General features: G+C 52.9%; 7 protein-coding genes across 7 annotated transcripts; 3 read left to right on the top strand and 4 right to left on the bottom strand.

The window, feature by feature from the left end:
* Window positions 1-252: 252 nt before the first annotated feature.
* On the bottom strand, window positions 253-4074 carry AYL99_04205 (hypothetical protein; the record flags this gene model as incomplete). Its single annotated transcript, XM_018835719.1, has 5 exons — window positions 253-270; window positions 328-363; window positions 422-1105; window positions 1499-2055; window positions 2121-4074. The coding sequence occupies 5 exons, from the start codon at window positions 4072-4074 to the stop codon at window positions 253-255; spliced, it is 3249 nt and encodes a 1082-aa protein (XP_018695369.1).
* A 1361-nt stretch (window positions 4075-5435) lies between these two features.
* AYL99_04204 (hypothetical protein) lies at window positions 5436-6360 on the top strand (the record flags this gene model as incomplete). Its single annotated transcript, XM_018835718.1, has 2 exons — window positions 5436-5599; window positions 5649-6360. 2 exons carry the CDS (start codon window positions 5436-5438, stop codon window positions 6358-6360), a joined length of 876 nt encoding a protein of 291 aa, XP_018695368.1.
* Window positions 6361-7181: 821 nt separating this feature from the next.
* Window positions 7182-11337, top strand: AYL99_04203 (hypothetical protein; the record flags this gene model as incomplete). Its single annotated transcript, XM_018835717.1, has 2 exons — window positions 7182-10403; window positions 10462-11337. The coding sequence occupies 2 exons, from the start codon at window positions 7182-7184 to the stop codon at window positions 11335-11337; spliced, it is 4098 nt and encodes a 1365-aa protein (XP_018695367.1).
* A 742-nt stretch (window positions 11338-12079) lies between these two features.
* AYL99_04202 (hypothetical protein) lies at window positions 12080-13196 on the bottom strand (the record flags this gene model as incomplete). The annotated part of the gene is made up of 3 exons (XM_018835716.1): window positions 12080-12815; window positions 12894-12953; window positions 13021-13196. 3 exons carry the CDS (start codon window positions 13194-13196, stop codon window positions 12080-12082), a joined length of 972 nt encoding a protein of 323 aa, XP_018695366.1.
* A 667-nt stretch (window positions 13197-13863) lies between these two features.
* Window positions 13864-15882, bottom strand: AYL99_04201 (hypothetical protein; the record flags this gene model as incomplete). The annotated part of the gene is made up of 1 exon (XM_018835715.1): window positions 13864-15882. One exon carries the CDS (start codon window positions 15880-15882, stop codon window positions 13864-13866), a length of 2019 nt encoding a protein of 672 aa, XP_018695365.1.
* Window positions 15883-16170: 288 nt separating this feature from the next.
* AYL99_04200 (hypothetical protein) lies at window positions 16171-17892 on the top strand (the record flags this gene model as incomplete). The annotated part of the gene is made up of 1 exon (XM_018835714.1): window positions 16171-17892. One exon carries the CDS (start codon window positions 16171-16173, stop codon window positions 17890-17892), a length of 1722 nt encoding a protein of 573 aa, XP_018695364.1.
* Window positions 17893-18290: 398 nt separating this feature from the next.
* AYL99_04199 (hypothetical protein) lies at window positions 18291-19934 on the bottom strand (the record flags this gene model as incomplete). The annotated part of the gene is made up of 1 exon (XM_018835713.1): window positions 18291-19934. One exon carries the CDS (start codon window positions 19932-19934, stop codon window positions 18291-18293), a length of 1644 nt encoding a protein of 547 aa, XP_018695363.1.
* Window positions 19935-21395: the final 1461 nt, after the last annotated feature.

The raw sequence follows: 21395 nt of genomic DNA, 5'->3' as shown, positions 1-21395 counted from the left end.
CGAGCTTCAGAACTAGTACCCATGTCTAATGCACGACCTGCAGCATTTTCAGCTTGCTTGATAGTGCACGTGGTCATATCAAAACCCTCCAGATGTTTTGCCACCAGCCGGTGTCTTTGGTATCGATCCAGCCGGGAGGGACAGCGTTCCGGGTCAGCGTTCTCATCTTCGGGAGATCCAAGGTCGTAGCACGTTGGCAACCAGCAATGCGTGTTGTACTCGTTGCCAATGCATTCAAGTCTGATCCATGGTTTATCGGACATATTTCGACTGGAATAGAACTAGTTAGTCAAGCCAGAAGAGTCTTCCCAGCACCGAGTCTCTTACCATAAACTTCTTGTGGAAGTCCGACCTCAGTAGATCCTGCAATCTCGTCAGCCTTGATGCATATGCACGTTGCAACAGTCTGGAGTAGACGCACATTGACAAATTCCTTGTTCCCTTTCTGTTCCGTGCCTCGAGCTTGGTTTTTGAAGACCACATCGTCGTCCCATCTCCGCTTCACGTTGAATGCCTTTGGATTGAGCAGCGGGTTACCAAGTGCAATGTCTCGTTCTCGCTGGTCTTGTGCCTGTTGAGCCTGCTCTGCTTCTTCCCGTGCCTTTTGCTCTGCTCTTTCTTTTTTGATCTTCTCGAGCTCGCGCATCAGTTCTGCCGTCTCGTCTTCTTCATCACTCTCTTCATCGCTGCTTTCTGTATCGCTTCCGTCTGAGTCCGCGTCGATATCTCGGGTATCTTCGAGTATCCTTCTTCGTTTGGTTTCAGGATCTTCATTGTCGCTGTGACCAGCATCAGAGGAATCTTCGAGTTCTCGCTTTATAGCTTTAGAGGGGCTGTTCGTGGCTTCTGCAGTTGTCCCCTTCGTCTTGGCAAAATGAGCCGCTTCGGCCGCAAGTAATTCTGCCCTGAGATCTCTCTGCTGAGCTTCTGCGGCTCCGCCTTGACCAGGTTGCCTAGTGATGATGGTCAGAAGCACTTCTTCACGGAAACTTGATCGCAACCGACCGAACTTTGAGAAGAGTGTAGGCAGGGAGTAGCCGCTGGTGATAAGCAGGGCCTCTCTGCGCCTCTTTTCCTCGTGCAGGGTCAAACGTCGGTCGGTGGGCTATTTCTAGAGTTAGAATGTCGTGCGAGAAGCGGGAGAACAGAGCTTGCCTGTCGTCATATTGGGTGTAAGGTATCAGTAGGTACACAGCAGGAAAGTCGTCAGTGGGATCAAGGGGATGGAGATGGGACCAGAATGTGTTTGCATCAAAGATCCGTCTGGAAAAACTTCCAAGCGACAATCGCAGGTTCGCAGGTTCGCAGCCTGGCGGGCCTTGGCGGTCGCCGCTCTAGCCTTGCAGATCCAAAAACTTTGCTTATCAAGAGCTTGTTCAGGGCCAAGCATTCCATTCGTGAGTAAGACTACGCTTCTCTGAGATATTTACAAGCTGAATAGTCCGCTCCTCCTCTTGCCGAAGGGATACACAATTAAAGCGCTCAAATAAAGACCAACGCTAATACCGATTGCCACTTGAACCATCCCGTACCCAACATTGAAAATCGTCCCGCCGTAGACACTCGCACTGGTTGTACTGTTTTGGGCGTCCAGAAAACCCGCCGTGCCGTTGTTGATGACACTAACTCCTGTCATGTTGCCGGTGATTTGATCGGCACTCGTGATGCCAGCCACTAGACTCCCGCTCGCAGCCAATCCGCTGGGAACCTGAACAAAGATTGCCGGTAGCATGGCGGCAGCCGCCAGACCATGGAAGAAGCGAGAATATAAATTAGCCATTGTCCCTATTGCAAAGGCGCCGATCGCGTTGGCCACCTGGATGTTATTCGAAAGTTTCGTCGAAATCCAAAAATTTGCTTGGTAGCCGACAAAAGCGATGGCACTCATGACCGGCATTTGCTTCCATTTCGCTTGGTTGATGATAGCAAGGCATATTGCAAATATGGGTACCCAGATAAATCTGACATATAAAAGCTTGGGGCCGTGATTGGAGTCGTTCCACCAAGCTGGGATGTTGCAGGTCACGTCGCTCTGTGCTTGAGGGTAGATGAGGCCTATCAAAGGTCCGTCAGTAAGAATATTCGGGAATGAAATTCGTTCGGAAAGGGAGACGACTTACCCATAACAACTGTGCCGATCAGAATTCCGAAACCGAGAAATAACGAATATATGATGGCGTATACCATTCTGACCGACCCTGAAACGATGCTTTTGCTTTGTAATTCCAATGCAGAGCATAGCACCATGTATCCCGGCAGGATCAAGGCTATGCTACTTTGCGCGATGGCCGAGAAGCAGAACACGGCCGTGCCTTTGTGGTAGATAGAGCCCAGGCCTCGGGAAGCGAAAGAAATGAGAACGGATGCAAGAATTTCGAATACGTGCGAGAACTGTTCCGATCGTGTCACCACCACAAGCTGTAACCAGCCCAGAATGCATCCCAGGATAAAACTTGGACCAAAGTCAACTGGTCGAGCAGAAAAGGCGAAAGGTCCCACCGCAATGGCCGCGATGCCGTACGCAAAAATCCGTAGGAGAAGAGGATGCCGTCCGCGCTTCTTCATGATCTCGTCTAGATCGGCCGTCCCTTGTTCGGCAGTGTATTTGCCGTGAATGACCAACTTGTACACGTCAAAGACGTCTCTGAACTTTCCCAGATCCACACTCTGCGACTCCTTTACCAGAGTGACTTCAGTACTCATAGTAACTCTATCGTTGAGGGAGATCAGCATTGAGCCTGGCATGTAGAGAAAGTCGCCGTCGATATTGAGCGCCCGTGCAGAGGTCTTCATATATTCCTCAAGACGATGGGTTGGTGCTCCGACTGCCATCAGACATCGAGCTAATTTCTTCAAGTACTTGCGACATGCGATGATTTCGGCGACGTCCAGGATGACTCGCTCCTCATCTATCAGGAGGGACTGCGTAGATTTGTGATGGAAATAGTTTGCGGGGTGTTTGATCATGTCCACTGCTGTGGCTATCATGCCATTAGACGACTTTGTCTGGTGATCAGGTGGGCGAGGCACGTAGTTGCTGGTCTGAGGCGCCGCCGGTGCTGTCGAGGTCATGGAGGCTTGAGCCAATAAGGTTGCCAGGGACCCGGTTGATTGGCGTTCGTGGTTGTTCTTATCATACCACTTCGGCCTTTTAGAGGGCGTGGCCCTTCCTGATGAAGGCGTAGAGAGATCGCGACTTTCGGAGCCTGCACGAGAATGGCCTTTGGAATAGTAGCTTTTTGGAGAGTACTTGTTGGGCGGGCGTGGGGTTGGCTCGTCGTGGTACGCGGGATGTGTAACACCATTCCGCTGTAGATGTGCCAGTTTTGAGGCAAGAAGAGCCCCAAAAACACTGGGACGATATTGATCGGGGGGGGGAACATATTCCAAATCATGGAGGTGCTTGTCAACCGCGGGCGTCTCTGTTCCGGACCGGGGTTCCTCCTGCCACACGGTTGCATTCTGACCACTTGTCAATGTTCTAACGAGCCGTCTTGCTTCCTCGATATTCTCATTTTCTCGATGTAGAGCCTTAGGGTGTTCGCTGTCTGTCTCATCGTCACTCGTTACATCGTGTAGCGCATAGAGGCGTTTGTCCTTTTCAAGTGGCTCTAAGGGGATTTCGTCGTCGTTGCCAGGCCAATCACTCAGTGGCTTTGTGGGAGGAGACGAATTCGGAGATACCAACGTTTGAGGAGTCGTGCTTTGAGAAATAAGAATTCCTGAATGTGGTCTCGGTTGGGTCTGAGAAAGGTTTAATCTATTGGCTAGGCGACTGGCACGGTCTTGGGCTTGAGCGGCGGCAGCATTTGTGATGCCAGCCCAATCCGAAGCGGGAAGACCGTGGTCGGCGACGTCTTCGGAATCAGACAATCGAATTGTCGGGACAGTTCCGTGCGCGCCAGCCTCGAGATGAGAATCCTCCACACTGTCGGCAGTGTCGGAGAACTTAACCTTTTGGTGGTGTCGGTTCCCATGTCTGAGTCCTCTGAGACTGTGCCGTCGCGCAGGGTTCGCGTCGGAATCGTTACTGGCTTTCTCGGATGTTGGGGGCTGTATATCCCTTTCAGCCATGACCACGAATGATCAGAGAGCCGATTGTATCTGAGAACGAACCCTACCTGGCGAGTATGGGCAAGGATAGGAGTGAGATTAAGATGGGGCAAAGGTGGAAATTCGAGCTCAAATGGCAACAAAGGGCTGCAATAAAGAATCGACCAGATATATGTGACCCCACGATCACGTCTTGGGCAAAATTGCCTGAACGCAAGGAGTGCGTTCGGCAGAAAGGCCTCGAAGAACCCAGGATCACAAGTTGGGAAGTTTTTTGGAAGAGGGAAGTATAGAGAGTAAAAATATCAGAAGCCATAGCGGGCGTGTGGTTCCAACCACTAGAGGGGCGAAGAGCAACAGGTCTGCCGTGATAGAGGTTTGAGTACAGCGGAAAGCTTGAACAAAATTGCATAAGAACAATTCATTACCCACCGACCCACGTCCTTGATAACAAACAGAATCGTCATTGCACGTGGTGGAGGCGTCGGAGGTTTGTCAGGTATTCCCAATATGTGCGGACAGGGATCTCGCGAGTCAGCTGTGTATGCGAAAAGTGGAAAAGAACCACGGAGAGAGCCGAAAAATGGGCTTCGTTGCCAATGGGAGATGTAGAAAATGACATGAGACAGGAAGTTCCTCAATAGGGGCCCAACAAATATGGGTATGGGCGAGGCTCGGTGGAAAAGTTTGAGCAAGGCTGACGCAACCTATGGCTCAAAATGGGAAGCCGGAAAGGAGTTCGCCAACGGCGCGACGTTGGAAGTAACTGTGTTCCTGTGGCGTGCTGTGATGATAAGTGCATGGTAACGTACCCTCGCACCAGTGCCTGAATCTGCACTCTGCACTCTGCTTATCTCGCATGAGAGACAAAATGGATCGTCTGGGCGGCTTGTGGATCACGCCGTCTGCTATTTCGAAGATTTGGCATGTGAAATGTGAATTGTGGTTACAATCATGTGACTGTGGACATCTCAACATTCTCGCGGCGCCGCGGCAGTGTCGGCCTTACCGTGAGTCAGATTCAAAGCATAACGGAAGGCTGGGAGCAATAATCTTTCCGGGAATGAAAATATTGTAAAAGAATGGAGGAAAAAATGGATCAAAGAGGCGATGATGATTTTGTTGAGGCAAGAAACCCTTCGCCTGATGGCCGGAATAGTCCGCCGTATTGATCCGGAGTACTTGTCCGGCGGAGTTAGTAGGCATCAAACGTAAGGATATTTTTGGCCTCAAGCAACAGACTTTATGGGAAAGACCAAAATCGTCGCAATTCAAGGACTCCGTACCACCACATCGATCTTGTCGTGAATCCACCTACTGAATGGCGTTGAAGTCGCGCTACCACCATCACCTGCCGTCCCCGCCGACGGTGCCTCGTTAAGATGCCGCGCGAAGTCGACATCTCCAACATTGAGCGGAATTTTATCCTTCATGCCCTAGAACAAGGCATCCGAGTCGATGGGCGACAACTTGACCAATTCAGAGACGTTGACCTACAATTCGGAGATGAATATGGAACAGTTACTGCCCGTCTCGGGAAGACGAGGTAGGCTACTCTCGATGCACATGTAGGCAAATACTAAAAAAGCGTGAAGAGTACACGTCCAAGTCTCAGCAGAAGTCACGAAGCCACTCGAAGACCGCAAATTCGATGGCATCTTCACAATCACCACTGAGTTGAGTCCCATCGCGTCTCCCGCATACGAAGTCGGCAGACCAACCGAGCAGGAAGTCTTATTGTCCCGGACCCTCGAAAAGGCGATCCGAAGATCTCGTGCCATTGATACAGAATCCCTGTGCATTATTGCGGGAACAAAATGCTGGTCCATTCGAGCGGACGTGCATGTTCTTGATTCTGACGGTGGTCTGATCGATTGTGCTTGTATGGCAATCGTGGCGGCATTGCGACACTTTCGAAGACCCGATGTCTCAGTTGACGGAGAAACGGTAACCATCTACACCATGGCCGAACGAGTACCGGTTCCCTTGAGCATCATGCACCATCCTGTCTGCACAACATTCAGCTTTTATCACGGAGGGGCGACCGTCTTGTTAGACGCCACACGCAGTGAGGAGCAAGCTCGAGACGCATCGGTGACTTTTACTGTGAACGACTTTGAATTATGCCAGATTTCCAAGATGGGAGGGAGCGCGATCGATGCCCTAGTTCTACTGAGATGTATCAACACAGCGCTGGCAAAGGGAAGAGAAGTCAATGGGATCGTGGCCAAGAAACTGGCAGAGGATGCGACCAAGCGAGACGTGGGCGGGCTGATTGCCGAGCTAAGAGCTGAGAACGAGAGGTGACTACTCTTGGATGAGGCGAGCTGACGGGGAAGGGGACAGGAAAGAAACGTGGTGCTGCATGGATGATATGGGCTCGCCAAAAGAAACGTTGAAGCCTTGGGTTGATATGTAACAACAACGCAAAAATCATGGGATGTGGCAGTGCAGTCTCAGATGCCATTTTTAAATTTCTTGGGAATCAACCCCCCAGACACCAAGGATGCAGTAAGCTGCGAATCAATTTCCCCCGTGGCATTAATCTATCTAGCCACTGGCCGATGGAGAGGTATCCGGTTCACCTAGATAGTTTCCAGGCTGCAGGCAAGCTGATGCTTGGTTACTGTATGCTCAGTCTTGTGCTTCGTTATATGTACGAAATATATTGCATACGCCACCAACAATTACCCAGTGTCGCAGGACCTCTGGGGGTGATCTCTGCTTGCGCCTCAGAGCCTGTAACGTGATTAGTGTCTCGGTTGGTGCCTCTAAAGTCACTGAAACAGAGCGCTAGGCTCGCTAGGCTGCAATTGATAGGGGACCAGCCACTTAACATTGCTGCCCGCATGGGGGCAAGTAGCCTCCAAGTCTGTGCTACAAGGTGTTGCTCCGCCTGCTGCCGCGTATCCAGATCGGACTTGGGTCCTTGGTATTGCCATTGTCACCGTCCATCTCGACGGAACAGACCACGCTGACATCTACTCTGCCAACACTGCCATCTAGCGCGACATGTCTGCAACAAACACTCGCAATTGTGATAGAGGACTTTCATAATTCTTATGGCACGATAACGCACATTGTCGATTCCTCCTCATAAGCCCCTCTGGCGCCCATCCGCTTGAGAAATGGACGGGAGGCCCGATGCGCCTCAAGCTTCCAACCATAACAACAACATATTGGATGGCCTAGGGAATTCACAGCCGGCCTACAGCTCAGGGCAGCGCCCTCCTGTAGATGACTCGCAACTACTGAACGTGTTCAATATCGATGACTCCGAAGAACCTCAACCGAGACCGTCAACCAGCTACGATGAATTTGTCGGCGGAGGTAGGCCGGCGGCAGCTGGCCAGGGACAACCGGCAACGTCCTCCACTCGACCCTTCACTGCTCCGTACATGGACGCAGGTACTCGAAACTACTCCCAGACTTCGGACCTGCAGAACTACGCGAAATACGGGGACGGGGAGGAACTGACCGAAGAAGAGTCTGGATACAAATACTACGACAATGCAGGTCCCTCAGATGAGCATATCCCCGGTGGAGGTGTCAAGGTTGTCGGGCGGCATCATAGGCGCGATCGGACGAGTCTCATGTCCATGTCGGGTGTTATGGACAGAGCAAAAGGAATGCTGGGAATACGGAATAGCAACTACTCGGACATCAACCTTCCACTGACAGAGGCCGGTCTGCAACACTCGAGGGTAGACACAGCCGGGACTGATGAGACCCCTCCAATCCGAGAGAAGAAGGAATTTAGTTTCGACAATATCAGAGATATGTTCACGAGGAAGAAGGTCGATCCTGCAAGTCTAGGTCCCAGGATTATCCACCTCAACAATGCCCCGGTAAACGCTTCTAACAAATGGGTCGACAACCATGTTTCGACCGCCAAATACAACGTCGCGACCTTTCTACCGAAATTCCTCTTCGAACAATTCTCCAAATATGCCAACTTGTTCTTCCTGTTCACCGCCGCCTTGCAGCAAGTACCTAATGTCTCCCCCACGAATCGCTACACGACAATAGTCCCGCTGCTGATTGTGTTGACGATATCTGCGATCAAGGAACTTGTGGAGGATTTCAAGCGCAAGACTGCAGACAAGGCTCTCAATGACTCGAAGGCACAGGTCTTGAAAGGGTCGAGTTTCGTGGAAACAAAGTGGATCAATGTTGCCGTTGGTGATATTGTCCGCGTCGAGTCGGAGGAGTCCTTTCCTGCTGACTTGGTATTGCTCACCAGTTCCGAACCTGAAGGACTTTGTTACATCGAAACTGCCAATCTTGACGGTGAAACCAACCTCAAAATCAAACAGGCGATTCCAGAGACGGTTCATTTGGTGAACCCAGCAGACTTGGGGAGATTGAACGGACGGATAAAGTCTGAACAGCCGAACAGCAGTCTCTATACATACGAGGCAACGTTGACTGTGACTGGCGGAGGGAACGAGAAAGAACACCCCCTGACTCCCGAACAGTTACTTCTTCGTGGAGCGATCCTCCGCAACACTCCCTGGGTACACGGGGTGGTTGTTTTCACTGGCCATGAAACGAAGCTGATGCGAAACGCCACTGCTACACCTATCAAGAGGACAGACGTGGAACGGATGCTTAACAAGCAGATTCTGATGCTTGTTGCCATACTTTTGGTTCTCAGTGCCGTTAGCACGATTGGCGATCTCATCGTTCGATCCACTGCTGGACAGAAACTCACCTACCTCTACTACGACAACTTCAACGCCGCCACGCAATTCTTCCTCGACCTCTGCACCTACTGGATTCTCTACTCTAACTTGGTCCCGCTGTCCCTGTTTGTCACCATCGAGATCGTCAAATACTTCCAGGCATTTCTCATCAGCAGTGATTTGGATATGTACTACACGGACACCGATACACCCGCCGTGTGCCGGACATCGTCGCTTGTGGAGGAATTAGGACAGATCGAATACATTTTCTCGGATAAGACAGGGACGCTGACTTGCAACATGATGGAATTTCGCCAATGCACGATCAGTGGGATTCAGTATGCAGGTGTGGTGCCCGAAGACCGCAAGGCGGTCGGTCCTGACGATATGGACGGCATTCATGATTTCAAGCAACTCCGCGAGAACATGAAGACGCACCCGAGCGCCGCAGTCATTCAGCAATTCCTCTCATTGCTCGCCGTATGTCATACAGTTATTCCAGAGCGCAAAGACGAGAAATCGGAGATTAAATACCAAGCCGCATCACCGGACGAAGGCGCGTTGGTCGAAGGCGCCGTCATGCTTGGATACCGGTTTGTGGCCCGAAAACCGCGCTCGGTGATTGTCCAAGTCGATGGCCAAGATGTAGAGTACGAGCTCCTAGCGGTCTGCGAATTCAACTCTACCAGAAAGCGGATGTCAACACTCTTTCGATGCCCAGACGGGAAGATCAGGATATACTGCAAGGGCGCTGACACGGTCATCATGGAGAGACTGGCCCCAGACAACCATACAGTGGAAACCACGTTGCGGCATCTGGAAGACTATGCCACCGAAGGCCTTCGAACACTTTGTCTTGCCATGCGCGAGGTTCCAGAGCAAGAGTACCAAGAATGGCGACAAATTTTCGACAAGGCAGCAACGACTGTGGGTGGTAACCGTGCTGAAGAGCTTGATAAGGCTGCAGAGATCATCGAGCACGACTTGTATCTATTGGGAGCGACTGCCATCGAAGATCGCCTCCAAGATGGAGTGCCAGATACCATTCATACGCTGCAGCAAGCGGGCATCAAAGTCTGGGTTCTTACGGGTGATCGACAAGAAACAGCCATCAACATTGGCATGAGCTGCAAGTTGATCAGCGAAGACATGACATTGTTGATTATCAACGAGGAGAATTCCAGCGCAACACGAGCAAGTCTGCAGAAGAAATACGATGCGGTGCGAAGTCAAGCCGCCTCAGGTGAACGGGATGTCCTCGCACTCGTCATCGATGGCAAATCCCTGTCGTTTGCCTTGGAGAAGGATATGGAGAAGCTGTTCCTTGATCTGGCCGTGATCTGCAAAGCCGTGATCTGCTGTCGAGTATCGCCTTTACAGAAAGCCCTGGTGGTCAAACTGGTCAAGCGGCACCTCAAGGCCCTTCTGCTAGCTATTGGCGATGGAGCGAATGATGTCTCGATGATTCAAGCCGCACACGTCGGCGTCGGTATCAGTGGCGTGGAAGGTCTGCAAGCTGCTCGCAGTGCCGATGTCTCAATCGGCCAATTTCGGTATCTCAGAAAACTGCTCCTCGTGCATGGGGCCTGGAGTTATCAACGTATCAGCAAGGTCATTCTGTACTCCTTTTACAAGAACATTGCTATGTTCATGACACAGTTCTGGGTAAGCGAAGGAGCACTATTGTCGGTCGGACTGGTGATCCGTGCTAACAAGCGATTAGTATGCCTTCCAAAACTCTTTCTCTGGCCAGGTCATCTACGAATCTTGGACGCTCTCCTTTTACAATGTCCTCTTTACATTTTTCCCACCTTTCGCCATTGGTGTATTCGATCAATACATCTCCGCTCGTCTTCTGGACCGCTACCCGCAATCGTACCAACTCACCCAAAAAGGGGTGTTCTTCCGCATGCACAGCTTCTGGTCTTGGGTTGCCAATGGGTTTTACCACTCCATTCTCGCATATATTTTTTCGAGTTATTTCTTTCTGAATGACGGCATTATGTCTAATGGCAAGGTTGCGGGACACTGGGTTTGGGGAACCTCGACTTACACCGCAATTCTGTTGGTCGTCCTGGGCAAAGCCGCGTTGATTACAAACGTGTGGACGAAATATACCGTGATGGCGATCCCAGGAAGCTTTGTGATCTGGCTCGCTTTCATCCCTGCCTACAGTTACGCGGCACCGAACATTGGAAGTGGATTCTCGACCGAGCTTGATGGGATAATTCCCGTCATGTTCTCGTACCCGGTCTTCTACGCCCTTTGCCTCGTCCTTCCGCCGGTCTGTCTGGTGCGAGATTTTGCGTGGAAGTATGCTAAGAGAATGTATTTCCCGCAAAGTTATCACCACGTCCAGGAGATCCAGAAATACAATGTTCAGGATTACCGACCGAGGATGGAACAGTTCCAGAAGGCCGTGCGAAAAGTGCGGCAGGTACAGCGGATGAGAAAGCAGAGAGGCTACGCATTCTCTGCGGGCGACGAGAGTACGGGTGGACAGACGATGAGAGTATTGAGTCTGTACGACACGACGAAGAACAGGGGACGGTACGGCGAGCTGGGCAGTGTCAAGGGGGCGCCGCCGGGTGTATTGTGATCCCGCGCCAATGTTACGCAAGGGAAAGGGAAAGGGAAAGAAAGCATCATGGAGCGAGGTCGACAAAAGCTACGCGGAGACGCTTTTACCGCCTTTCTCTGTTGGTGAAGATTTCAACGATGAGATGTATAGCATGAAAATATACTGGTGAACCCAAGGCGTCTTAACTTAAGAGAGGCACATTTTGTCCCATGTGCATGTACTGTATTACGTCCGCTAGTTCTTTTCATTTCTCGCGCTCTCTCTTTCTCTCTCTCTCTCTCACTTTCAGAGCAGACACGACCCGATTCGAACCAGCCGGGAGAAGTAAGTCGACACCTGATAAATACTTCGGTACTCGTAGATCTATCCCTCTGGGTCGTTGCGGTTCCACGACTCCGTCCGTCCGGAGGGGGCCAGCGCGGTGGAGTAAAGTTACGCGATGAATGAAGGCTTTTCTTCTTTGGAGAGCCCTTGAAAACACAAAAAGAGAGAGAGAGAGGGAGGGAGAGAGAGGATAGTGTGGGAGAAGGTGTTCCATAAAGCACAAAACCAACATAATAAATCCGAGGGTATCAAGTCTATTGTGCGCGCATGTGTTATACTCCCAGTGTCGTCGGGATCAATGCACCCGTCCAACCTTCCTTCCCCATGACTCATTTCATTACCTCCAGAAAAGATGGCCGTCGTCTAGTTCCGCCGTTGCCTGCACACAAGTTCGCTCGCTCACTCGCTCTCTCTCTCTCTCTGAGGTGAGTAAAAGTCAAGAACCCTTCCCGAACAACGCTCCCAGTCCCTCGCCCTTCGGTGTCGCGGCGGGCACGATGGGCTTGACCACTTTCTTACCCCAGAGGTCCACCTCGAAATCCACCGTGGGAACCGACCCGGCCAGCGCAACGTCGCCGACGACCGTCGAAGCGGGAGGTGGGATGTGCGGCGTCACCAAGTCGATGCTTCTGGCGTGGCCGGCGCTGGTACTGTACAGAGGATTGGTGCGCGGGGCCAACGGGCGCAGGTTGAAGTCGTACAGGCTGCCCAAGCTGGAGGAGGTGGTGGTGGGGCTGTTGGCGAGACTGGGAGTTGCTGTGCTGGGTGTCAAGGTGGACATGCTCAAAGTGCTCTTGTGCCGGGTTGCGGCAGGGCGTTCGGGCTTGACAAATTGGCCCAGGCTGTCGGAATGATCAGGGGAGTTGTTGTTGTTGGCGGCTATCATGTGTGTCTGGTGGAAGCGACTTAGATAGCGGAAAGCCTCCGAGTTAGTCGAGGCGCCGCGGGAAGGTATTTTGGGTTTCCATTCGGTTGGGTCAAGATCTGAGCGGTGATCGTGCAGATCAAAGGGTATCCGAATGGTCGGTTTGTCTTGATACTCTGGGGATGCGCTGGAAACGCGTGTTGTTATGCTTGGGCGCGGGGAGGAGGGGAGGGACGACGGCGGTGTAGAGGATTCCACAGACAGATTAGAAGCGGAAAGGGGCTTCGCTGCGTCCTTGCGCCGACATCTGCACCGCTTATCAGCCTCTGTACTTGACAGAGAGAGAGAGTGACGCGTGGATACAGAAGAGGAAGAGAAGACTTACGCTTCACTGCAGTAAAGAATCGAGTTGCATGGAGTCATGATCTGTTTCTCGCACATGGCGCTGTATGGTTGCTGGTCAGTGGAACTGGACCTGCAACAGAGATAGAGAATGGGACATGTGGCCTTACCAGAACTGTAGGAAACTGGCCGCCATCACTTGTTCTTTGTCCCTCCTGTTATCGCCTGGGGCGAAGGAGCGAGGAGTGAGCACTGAGTCACCACTCCTGCGCTTCAGTTTCCTGGCAGAGGAGGAGCCTTTGCCATGTTGGATTTTGCGTGAGGCAGGAGAGGGATCGTCTCCCATTGAGGGCGGTGAGGTACGTATATGTACCTGTGACGAGGGATATAAGAGGAGGGACAGATGCCTTCGGGGTTGGGCAGCTGATGATTTGTTGTACACCGCAAAGTGAATTGGGTGCATTCCATGGGTGCCAGGCTGCGCCCTGGGTGGATGACGTTAAAAGTGGGCGTGTGTCTTGCCCCATTCCAGACGAGGCCACTTCCCGCGTGTCCGTTGTTTCGGGGCACCATGCACTCCGAAAGGCCTATAAGACGTGGGTGCTCTAGGGGTTCCGGGCGAGCCACTGCAGCTGGTGCATGTGCCGCGAGCCCTATGATCCCCTAATCGACCGCCTAGGCCGAATCCGGCCATGGTCTGACGGGTGACAGACGGGGGGAGAATGGAGCCCACCAAAGGTCCCTCTGGCCTTGTGCAAGGCACAGGGGGGAAAGAGCACCTAGGAGAGTCAGCCTGACTACTCGTAGCTAGCTTCATCGACCGTTCTTCTCGTAGTGGCATAGCCCCTCGTTCTGACCCCCTCTTATTCCATCATCAGTATAGGTAGGCCTCTACTCCGTACTGGCATTGCATTTTTCTTTTTTGTCAAACAACGATCGTGGCATGCTTCATTTGGGACTATCCACTCTTATACCTGTGCCCCTTTTGCTCCTTTTCACATTTCAGGACAACCTCAACCCCATCCTTCGGGTACTCCCCGGGCTACCGGCCCGCCTTCTCGACCTACGTAGCAGCCGAGCATGCTGCTCCATACAAACTTGTGCTCCTTGAGTTCTTGGAGTTTCTTGTATGCGCCTGCGTTGGCAAATCCAATCCCTGTTTTTTGGTCTCGGTATCGAACAGGCAACATGGTGATTGAACATAGCTCGGGGATGTGCTTCACGGGTTTGGCTGTCTTGCGATTGTTGTAGAACAGCGAGAACTCCTGCCGGGCCTCGCTGGATAGCTCCTCAAACTTCTCCAAAATGACCAGATTTCGCGTCGAATATTCTTCAACCAGTGGAGGCTCCGGTGCTGCCGGTGGCGCGATGGCTCCAGCCACCGATGTGTGTTCTGGTTGTGTGACCGCTCCCGAATTCTCTGTCAGCTCGGACTTCTCAATGACTTTGGCTGGCTGCGTCTGTTGTGTTTGGTCTATGGCTCCGGAGGGCTGCATCTGCTCCCCCTGTTCAGCGTTTATAGACGGTTGGGTCCGCCCTGCTGCTTCAGTGGGCGGGTGCACTTGCGTCTGCTCTGGTAATATGCTCGGTTCAGGTGTATGCGTGGGCTGTGTTTGTGCTTCAGGCTTGATGGCGACAATTTCCGACGCCTCGCTAGACGGTTTCGGAACCTTGAGAAGATGGCTTGTAGTATTTTGCGCTGAAGCAATAGCACTCTGCTGTGTGTCTGGACGCATTGCTGGAGCTTGTTGTTGGGTTACATCTTGAGAAATGGGACTGACTCGTCCGCTCTCTGTGGGGTTGCTGTCCATCTGCATTTCAGCATACTCGTGTATCTGTCTCAAGAAAGTGTCCTCATGTTCCTGCGGAGCTTCCTGAGGAGCTGTCGGCATAATTGGCGGGTTAGCCCCCTCCGAGACAAGAGCTGCGACCGTCGTCGTGATCGGGGTCGTGGCCGTGGCCGTAGCCGTTTCTCGGGTAGGTCCATTCGACTGACTCGATAGAGGGATTGGTGCCTTCGCTGTTTCCGCAGTAGTTGTTTGTACTGCTCCGGCCCCCTCCGCATTTGCACTCTTCTCTGCGGCTAACTGCTCGAGGTACGCTTTCGACTTCCTCCCACGCTTCTTCGGCTCTGTTCCTCGTTCGCCCAGGTCTGTGACATTTCTCGTACCGATTTTGTCCAATCTAGGCCCAATCCATTTGGCCTTCGCACTTAGCCAAGTCACCACGGGACCTTCCAGTTTCCTGTCCTTAAGAGCTGCGAGTTTTGCTGCTAGCTCTTCTTGCCTCTTCTTCTCCGTGGCCTCCCAACGGTTTAGGCTCTTAGAATTTTGTCGCTCAACCCTGGCCGCTTCTGCCAACCGATCCGCCTGCGTGAGTTCTCTTGGAGCATCCCTTGCTTTTTCCTTTTCCCGTTGTTCCTTCAGCGCTTTCAGCTTCTTGCTCTGGGCTTCGCTCTCCTTCAATCGGGCAATGGTTTCGGCTCGATGGGCGATTGTCTGCTTGCGCAGAGAACTTCGACCGGAATCTTGATCGTGAACCCATGTCACTCGCTCTTTCTTCTTTGATGGTTTCGGTGCGACAGATGCTACAGTCGGCCTCGTAGGATCGGTCTTGAGTTTCTTCCTCATACCCACGACGCTTGTAAGGGCCAGGTCTGCTTTCCGTTTCTTTGCTCGTTCCTCCTTGGCCTGCTTTTGTATTTCCTTCTCTCCTTCGAGGTCATCGGCTTCTGCGTTGGGACCTTGATCCTCATCATCGCTGGAGGACATATCTGCATCGTGATCCTCGTCATCACTTCTGAATTCCTCATCGTCTTCATCTTCGTCGCCAGCGAATAGTAAAGTGACCTCGTCCTGATCGTCGACATCCTTCGCCTCTTCCAGAACCTTGTCCCTGTCATAGCGATTGCCAGCAGTCTTCCGTCGCTCTCTGCCAGCAACGAGGGTCTCGACGAGTTCATCCGCTGATTCATCTTCGCTGGACTCGGTCGCCGAGAGCTGAGGCGTATCGTCATTGGTTTCGTCCGCCATGATTTGAAAGCGCAGCAGTAGAAGAAAGAATCAAGATCTCATACTTAACGGATCACCAAGGTCGACTTTCTGCGCTTCCATAGCATAAGGAAGGCGACAAGAGATCCCGCAAGTTGGAGACTTTCTAGGGCCGCGAAGTTATTTGAGGAAGGTGCGGCGAGGGCAGGCCACTTTACGCGTCGGCTCCGAGAGACGCGTTAGAATAATCATCATCTCCAAGCTTCCAATGAACACCTCCTTACTAGATGACTTGCTTAACATTCATTACAGATTCTCTTTGGAAGCATCATGCCTCAACTGCGCAAGACTGCCCCAGTCTCTGCTCCAAAGACCGCACCAGGTAGCCCGGATGCTAGGAAACGCAAGCGAGGTGGTGCAGTCGCTGTCGACGTCCCTGACAGTGAAGCCAGTCCCAGGGGCCGCAAGCGTGTGAAACCAGCTGACCACGGCGCGGACCTCGGGCCGAAGACCTTTGGAAAGAAGCACGAGGAAGCGGCCGTGAGCGTGGAAAAGGAAGTGACCACGGAAGCCTGCGTGGCGGCGAATGGTAAATTGGCACTGAAGGAGGAGGCGAAGGTAGCGATCGAGCAAATCGAAACGCCCAACACGGGTGCTCGCAAACGAAAGACCAAATCGAAGGTCAAGCAAGAAGCTAGATCTGACTCGGAAGCAGACGAGCTTGAGGCAGACAAAATACAACAGGACGAACCGGTCAAGCCGAAGCGGAAACGCAAAACGAAGGAAGAGAAGGAAGCTGAAGCTATGCCCCTTGCTGTTCGTACTGTCGGCTTGAAGATGTACGTGGGCGCTCATACGAGTATAGCGAAGGGAGTGGAAAATGCAGTCACAAATTGCGTGCAGATCGGAGGCAATGCGTTTGCATGTTTCCTCAAGTCGCAGCGGAAATGGGAGAATCCTGCATTAAAAGATGAGAACAGAGATGCGTTCAAAAAGGCCCTGGTAGAACACAAATACGACGGACTGTCGCATATCGTTCCACATGGATCTTATCTCGTCAACTTGGCGACCGAGGATGAGGATAAGGCAAAGCAATCTTATGATGCGTTTATTGACGATCTCCATCGTTGCGAAGCCCTCGGAATCCGATACTACAACTTCCATCCAGGGGGAGCTGGCCAGAGCCCTTTTGCAGAGGCGGTCACTCGACTCGCCAACAACCTCAACCGGGCATTATCGGAAACCAAAACTGTTGTCCCTCTGTTAGAGAACATGGCGGGACATGGCACCCTGATCGGAGGACGGTTTTCGGATCTACGAGATGTGATCTCCCAGATCAAGCCGGAGTATCGGTCCCGGATTGGTGTCTGCATCGACACATGTCATGCATTTGCGGCAGGGTACGACCTGCGCAGTCCGGAAGAGTTCAAGAAGACGATGGACGAATTCGACAGTGTCGTGGGCTTCAAGTACCTCAAGGCAATGCACCTGAACGACTCCAAGATGCCATTGGGCAGCCATAGGGACCTCCATCAGAACATCGGCCTGGGGTTTCTTGGACTCCGTGCGTTCCACAATGTCATGAACGAGCCGCACTTCCAGAACCTACCCTTGATTCTCGAGACACCCTGCGAGAAGCCGGACCCGAGCGACCCAAAGGGAAAGAAAATGATCGACGACAAGAGCATCTGGGCGACAGAAATCAAACTCCTCGAGAGCCTAATCGGAATGGACCCCGAAGGGGAAGACTTCAAGCGACTGGAGAGCGAGTTGAGTGAAAAGGGTAAGAAAGAGAGGGATCAGATGCAGGCGCAGTATGAGAGGTTAAGGGAGAAGAAGCTGGACCAGGAGAGGAAGAAACTGGCCAAAGAGAAACAACCCGAGAAGGGGCAAAAGAGTCTGATGGACATGTTTGCTGGAAAACAGGTCGTCAATGGTGCAGTAAAGGGCAAGACGCAGAAGAGGCGGAAGGGGAAGAAGGTCGCGGAAAGCGAGTCCAGTGAACTCAGCGACTTGAGCGATATGAGCGATATGAGCGAACTCGAGCGATGAAGAGAACCCAGTCTAATCGTGTGAAGAATATTCTCTTCGAGAACAAAGGGGAGCTCGAACGGCAATGAGATTCTTGGCAGAAAAGCCCTGCTCCAAGGGCTAGGGCGATATATATCTATATATATATATATAGATGCGACTGTGCTCGAGGTAGCCCCGAAATGATATGAAACAACCCTGGTCGTCGCAGGGAAAAATGACTTCAAACCGCAACTGACCATTCCTGAATGAACTGTGGATGTCGCGAACTCACTGGGATACACATATGATCATCTCGCCTGGTCCAAAGGGGGACAATCAATATCCACGCCGATATCTCCGCTCGAAATTCAATCTCCGGGCCCGGGCCTGACTGGGCCTATCCAGTCTATCACGTCAAGGATCAGATATACATATACTCAGTTCGCCCACCCCTCCACGGGCTTCAAGTAGACCTCGACACCACCCTTGGGGCGGGCCGTGACCCCGCCCTTGACCTCGATCGGCTTGTCCGGGTCGACCATCTCGAACTCCCAGCTGCCGACGAAGGCGGCGAGCAGGCAGGCGAACTCGGCGACAGCGAACTTGGCGCCGATGCAGCTGCGCGGGCCGTGCAGGAAGGTCAGGAAGGCGTAGTTGCTCACGGCGCCGCCGGCGTTGGCCTGGCCCGGCGCGGTCCAGCGGTCCGGGTTGAACTCGGAGGCGTCGTCCCCCCAGAGCGCGGTGTTGTGGTTGATCGCCCACGGCGCCAGGATCACCTTGGTGCCCTTGGGCACGAAGTGGCCCAGGATCGACGTGTCGCAGGCCGCGTCGCGCAGCGTGAGCGGCACGGGCGCCCACAGCCGGAGCACCTCCTGGCACACGGCGTGGAGGTACGGCATGCCGTCGATCACTTCGGCGGTGATCGGGGTCGCGGTGTCAAGGTTGGCGATGTGCGCGCGGATCTCGTCGCGCAGGCGTGCCTGGATGTCCCGTCGCTGGCAGAGTTGGTAGATCGCCCAAGTGAACGCCGACGCCGTGGTCTCGTGGCCTGCCGCGAGGAAGGTCATCATGTTGTTGACTAGGTCTTCGTCGTTGAATCCGCCGGACTCGAGCGCCACGGAGATGATGTCGGGCTGCATGGGCTCCTTGTTGGCCATGCGCTGCTTCTTCTGCACGATCAGCTGCCGGCAGGTGTCCTTGGCGACATTCGCCGCGGCCTGCACTTTGCTGTTCCGGTCAATGGGGAGGTTGTTGAGAAACCACGCGGGAAGGAAGAAGGACAAGAGACCGATGATCTGGGCGGTCCGGTCCGGCTGGAAGACTGCTCGGTAGACACGGTTCAGTTCGTTCGTCGGGTCTTGCAGAGAGTTGAAGTCTTGACCCATGCCGGCGACACCGATGATATCTAACGTTGCGCGACTGCCCCATTCGCTGACTTCAACGACAGGCCGTGGCGAGGACGAGGATTTGAGCTCCTTCTGGATAGCGTGCACCATCTCTCGAGACTTCGACCAGAATATGGGGTAGAGTTCCTTGATGTGGCGAAAGTGGAACGCCGGCATCAGGTTCTTCCGCTGCGCTTTGTGGTCGTCGCCCTCGGCCAGAAGAATGCCCACGCCCAAGACTCGTCCGACGCCATTGCGAAGGAGCTCAGGCTTGATGAACTCATAGCTCTTCGTGTTCAGGACTTCGGCAAGTCCCTTGGGGCTCGTGACCAGGAGCCGTTCCCGGTTGTAAAGGTGCAAATAGCGGATTAAGCCGTCGTTGGGAATTTCTTTCGCCCAGCGTCGCTGAGGCACCCCCGAGGGTTCTTTGAGCATTGTGCCCCAGTGGCCGGAAATCCTGCTCCCTCCCGTGACTGTCGGGACGTGGCGGAGAGGGCTGACGTAGAAAGGATATATGAAAATAACGTAGACTGCCCAGATGAGCGCCTGGAAGAGAAAGATTACAGAGGCGGTCCATGTGTAGGACTGTAAAATCGAATATTGAGGGGCAAACCTGACCAGAGCCACAGAGCCACCCAGGGAGGCAGTGATCCAGAAGCGGTAGGTACCTAGGAATTCTGGGACCTGAAACGGCATTCTGGATTCAAGGAAGAGGTAAGCCGTTTATCAAGGCGGATAAGGTGAAGTCGGCCTGAGGTCTCGCACAACGCCACTGTCCTTTGAGCAGCAGGACGAGCGGCGACGGGCAGAGTCGAAGGATTTAAATGAAGTCGACAAGGACAGGCAGACACAGAAGACGCAAAAAGACACTGATCCGAACGAAGAAGCGAAGGTAGAAAAGGTGGACGATGAGGAATCCTCGTTGCCTCGATGGAGTCGGAACAACGACATTCCATGTTAAGCGAGGGAGGGATGGAGTTGTCATTTGATGGATAAAGACCGCCGTCTGACAGTGCGCAGTATGACCGTTTGCCTGATCTGATAGAGCACCTCTCGCAAGATAATGTCAGGATCTCTTCCGTCAGACAGAAAGAATTTATGCAACCGAGGGATCCTCTGGCGCTCCATGCCCAAAATAGGTGGTTGTCGCGAGCGAATCGGCCCGTTTGGCATCAGTTCGTCCGTCGAATCGGACCCAGCGCATACGAAATACGTTCATGGAGGGAAAGGCCAGTGTGTCATTCCAAAGCATGTGTACCATCAGAGGAGGGGATCATCGACTTGGAAAAATTCAATTTCACAGACTCACCGCCTTTCTGTAAAGCCTTGTCGGTCGTCGTCATCAGGTGTTGTTAGGTCACCTTCAGAGAAGGGAACCTGATAATCCCAGAGGTGTGCAGGCAAGAAAAGGGGAGTGCCACCCTCAAGAGTCCTGATCATCCCCATGAGCCCTATTCCGAAGCTCTTGTTCTTGTGTAGGAATGGAGATTGCATCCCGTCCCTTGAGCTCAACCGACGCCATGGCGCTGAGATCGCCTGGTCTCATGAGGCCCCTCGCTGTGGTCGACTTTGCAGGTTGCCTTCTGTCTTTCATATGACATCCCCTATCCACCTTCCTTCCGACAAGAACCCATCTCAGGCTGGATACATGCCGTGGGACAGTCTTGAACTTGCCGTAGACAGGTGAAAGTTGGTGTCAGCAAGGCGTTGACGTATGTGGCTTTTTGATCTTGCCACAAACCCGTTCAGCATTGCGGCGACATATGGGAAGAGTACGGCCTAGACTGCTGCCAGGGGTTCATATTTTCTAATGACGCATTCCCCTGCACTGGCGAGATTGCGCTTGTGGAAGGGATGTCGGTTACATTTTGAGACTCTGAGGCTGAGAACAGTTGCCGATTCCACCAATCGGGGATGTTGCGAACGATACTGTGATCCGGGGAGTTTCCAGGCGAGTGTCACTCGGGGCAGAGTTTGGGAAGATCTGAAATGTCGGCTAGCAGCCACGGATCTTGCTAGGAGCCAGTGACAGGCGCCGACCAAAAGATGGCGGGTGATAACATGCGCTCAGAAACTTGCATGTAGGCATGGAAATAAGCATCAGTCACGTCGTGAGACTGGTCTCGAACGCTCATTTAGCGTCACTGTGCAAACCTG

The sequence above is a fragment of the Fonsecaea erecta genome, assembly GCF_001651985.1.
Source record: "Fonsecaea erecta strain CBS 125763 chromosome Unknown Scaff3, whole genome shotgun sequence".
Taxonomy (NCBI): Eukaryota; Fungi; Ascomycota; class Eurotiomycetes; order Chaetothyriales; family Herpotrichiellaceae; genus Fonsecaea; species Fonsecaea erecta.
Note: the sequence above shows the minus strand (reverse complement) of the source record. Positions and strands in the feature narration are given on the sequence as shown.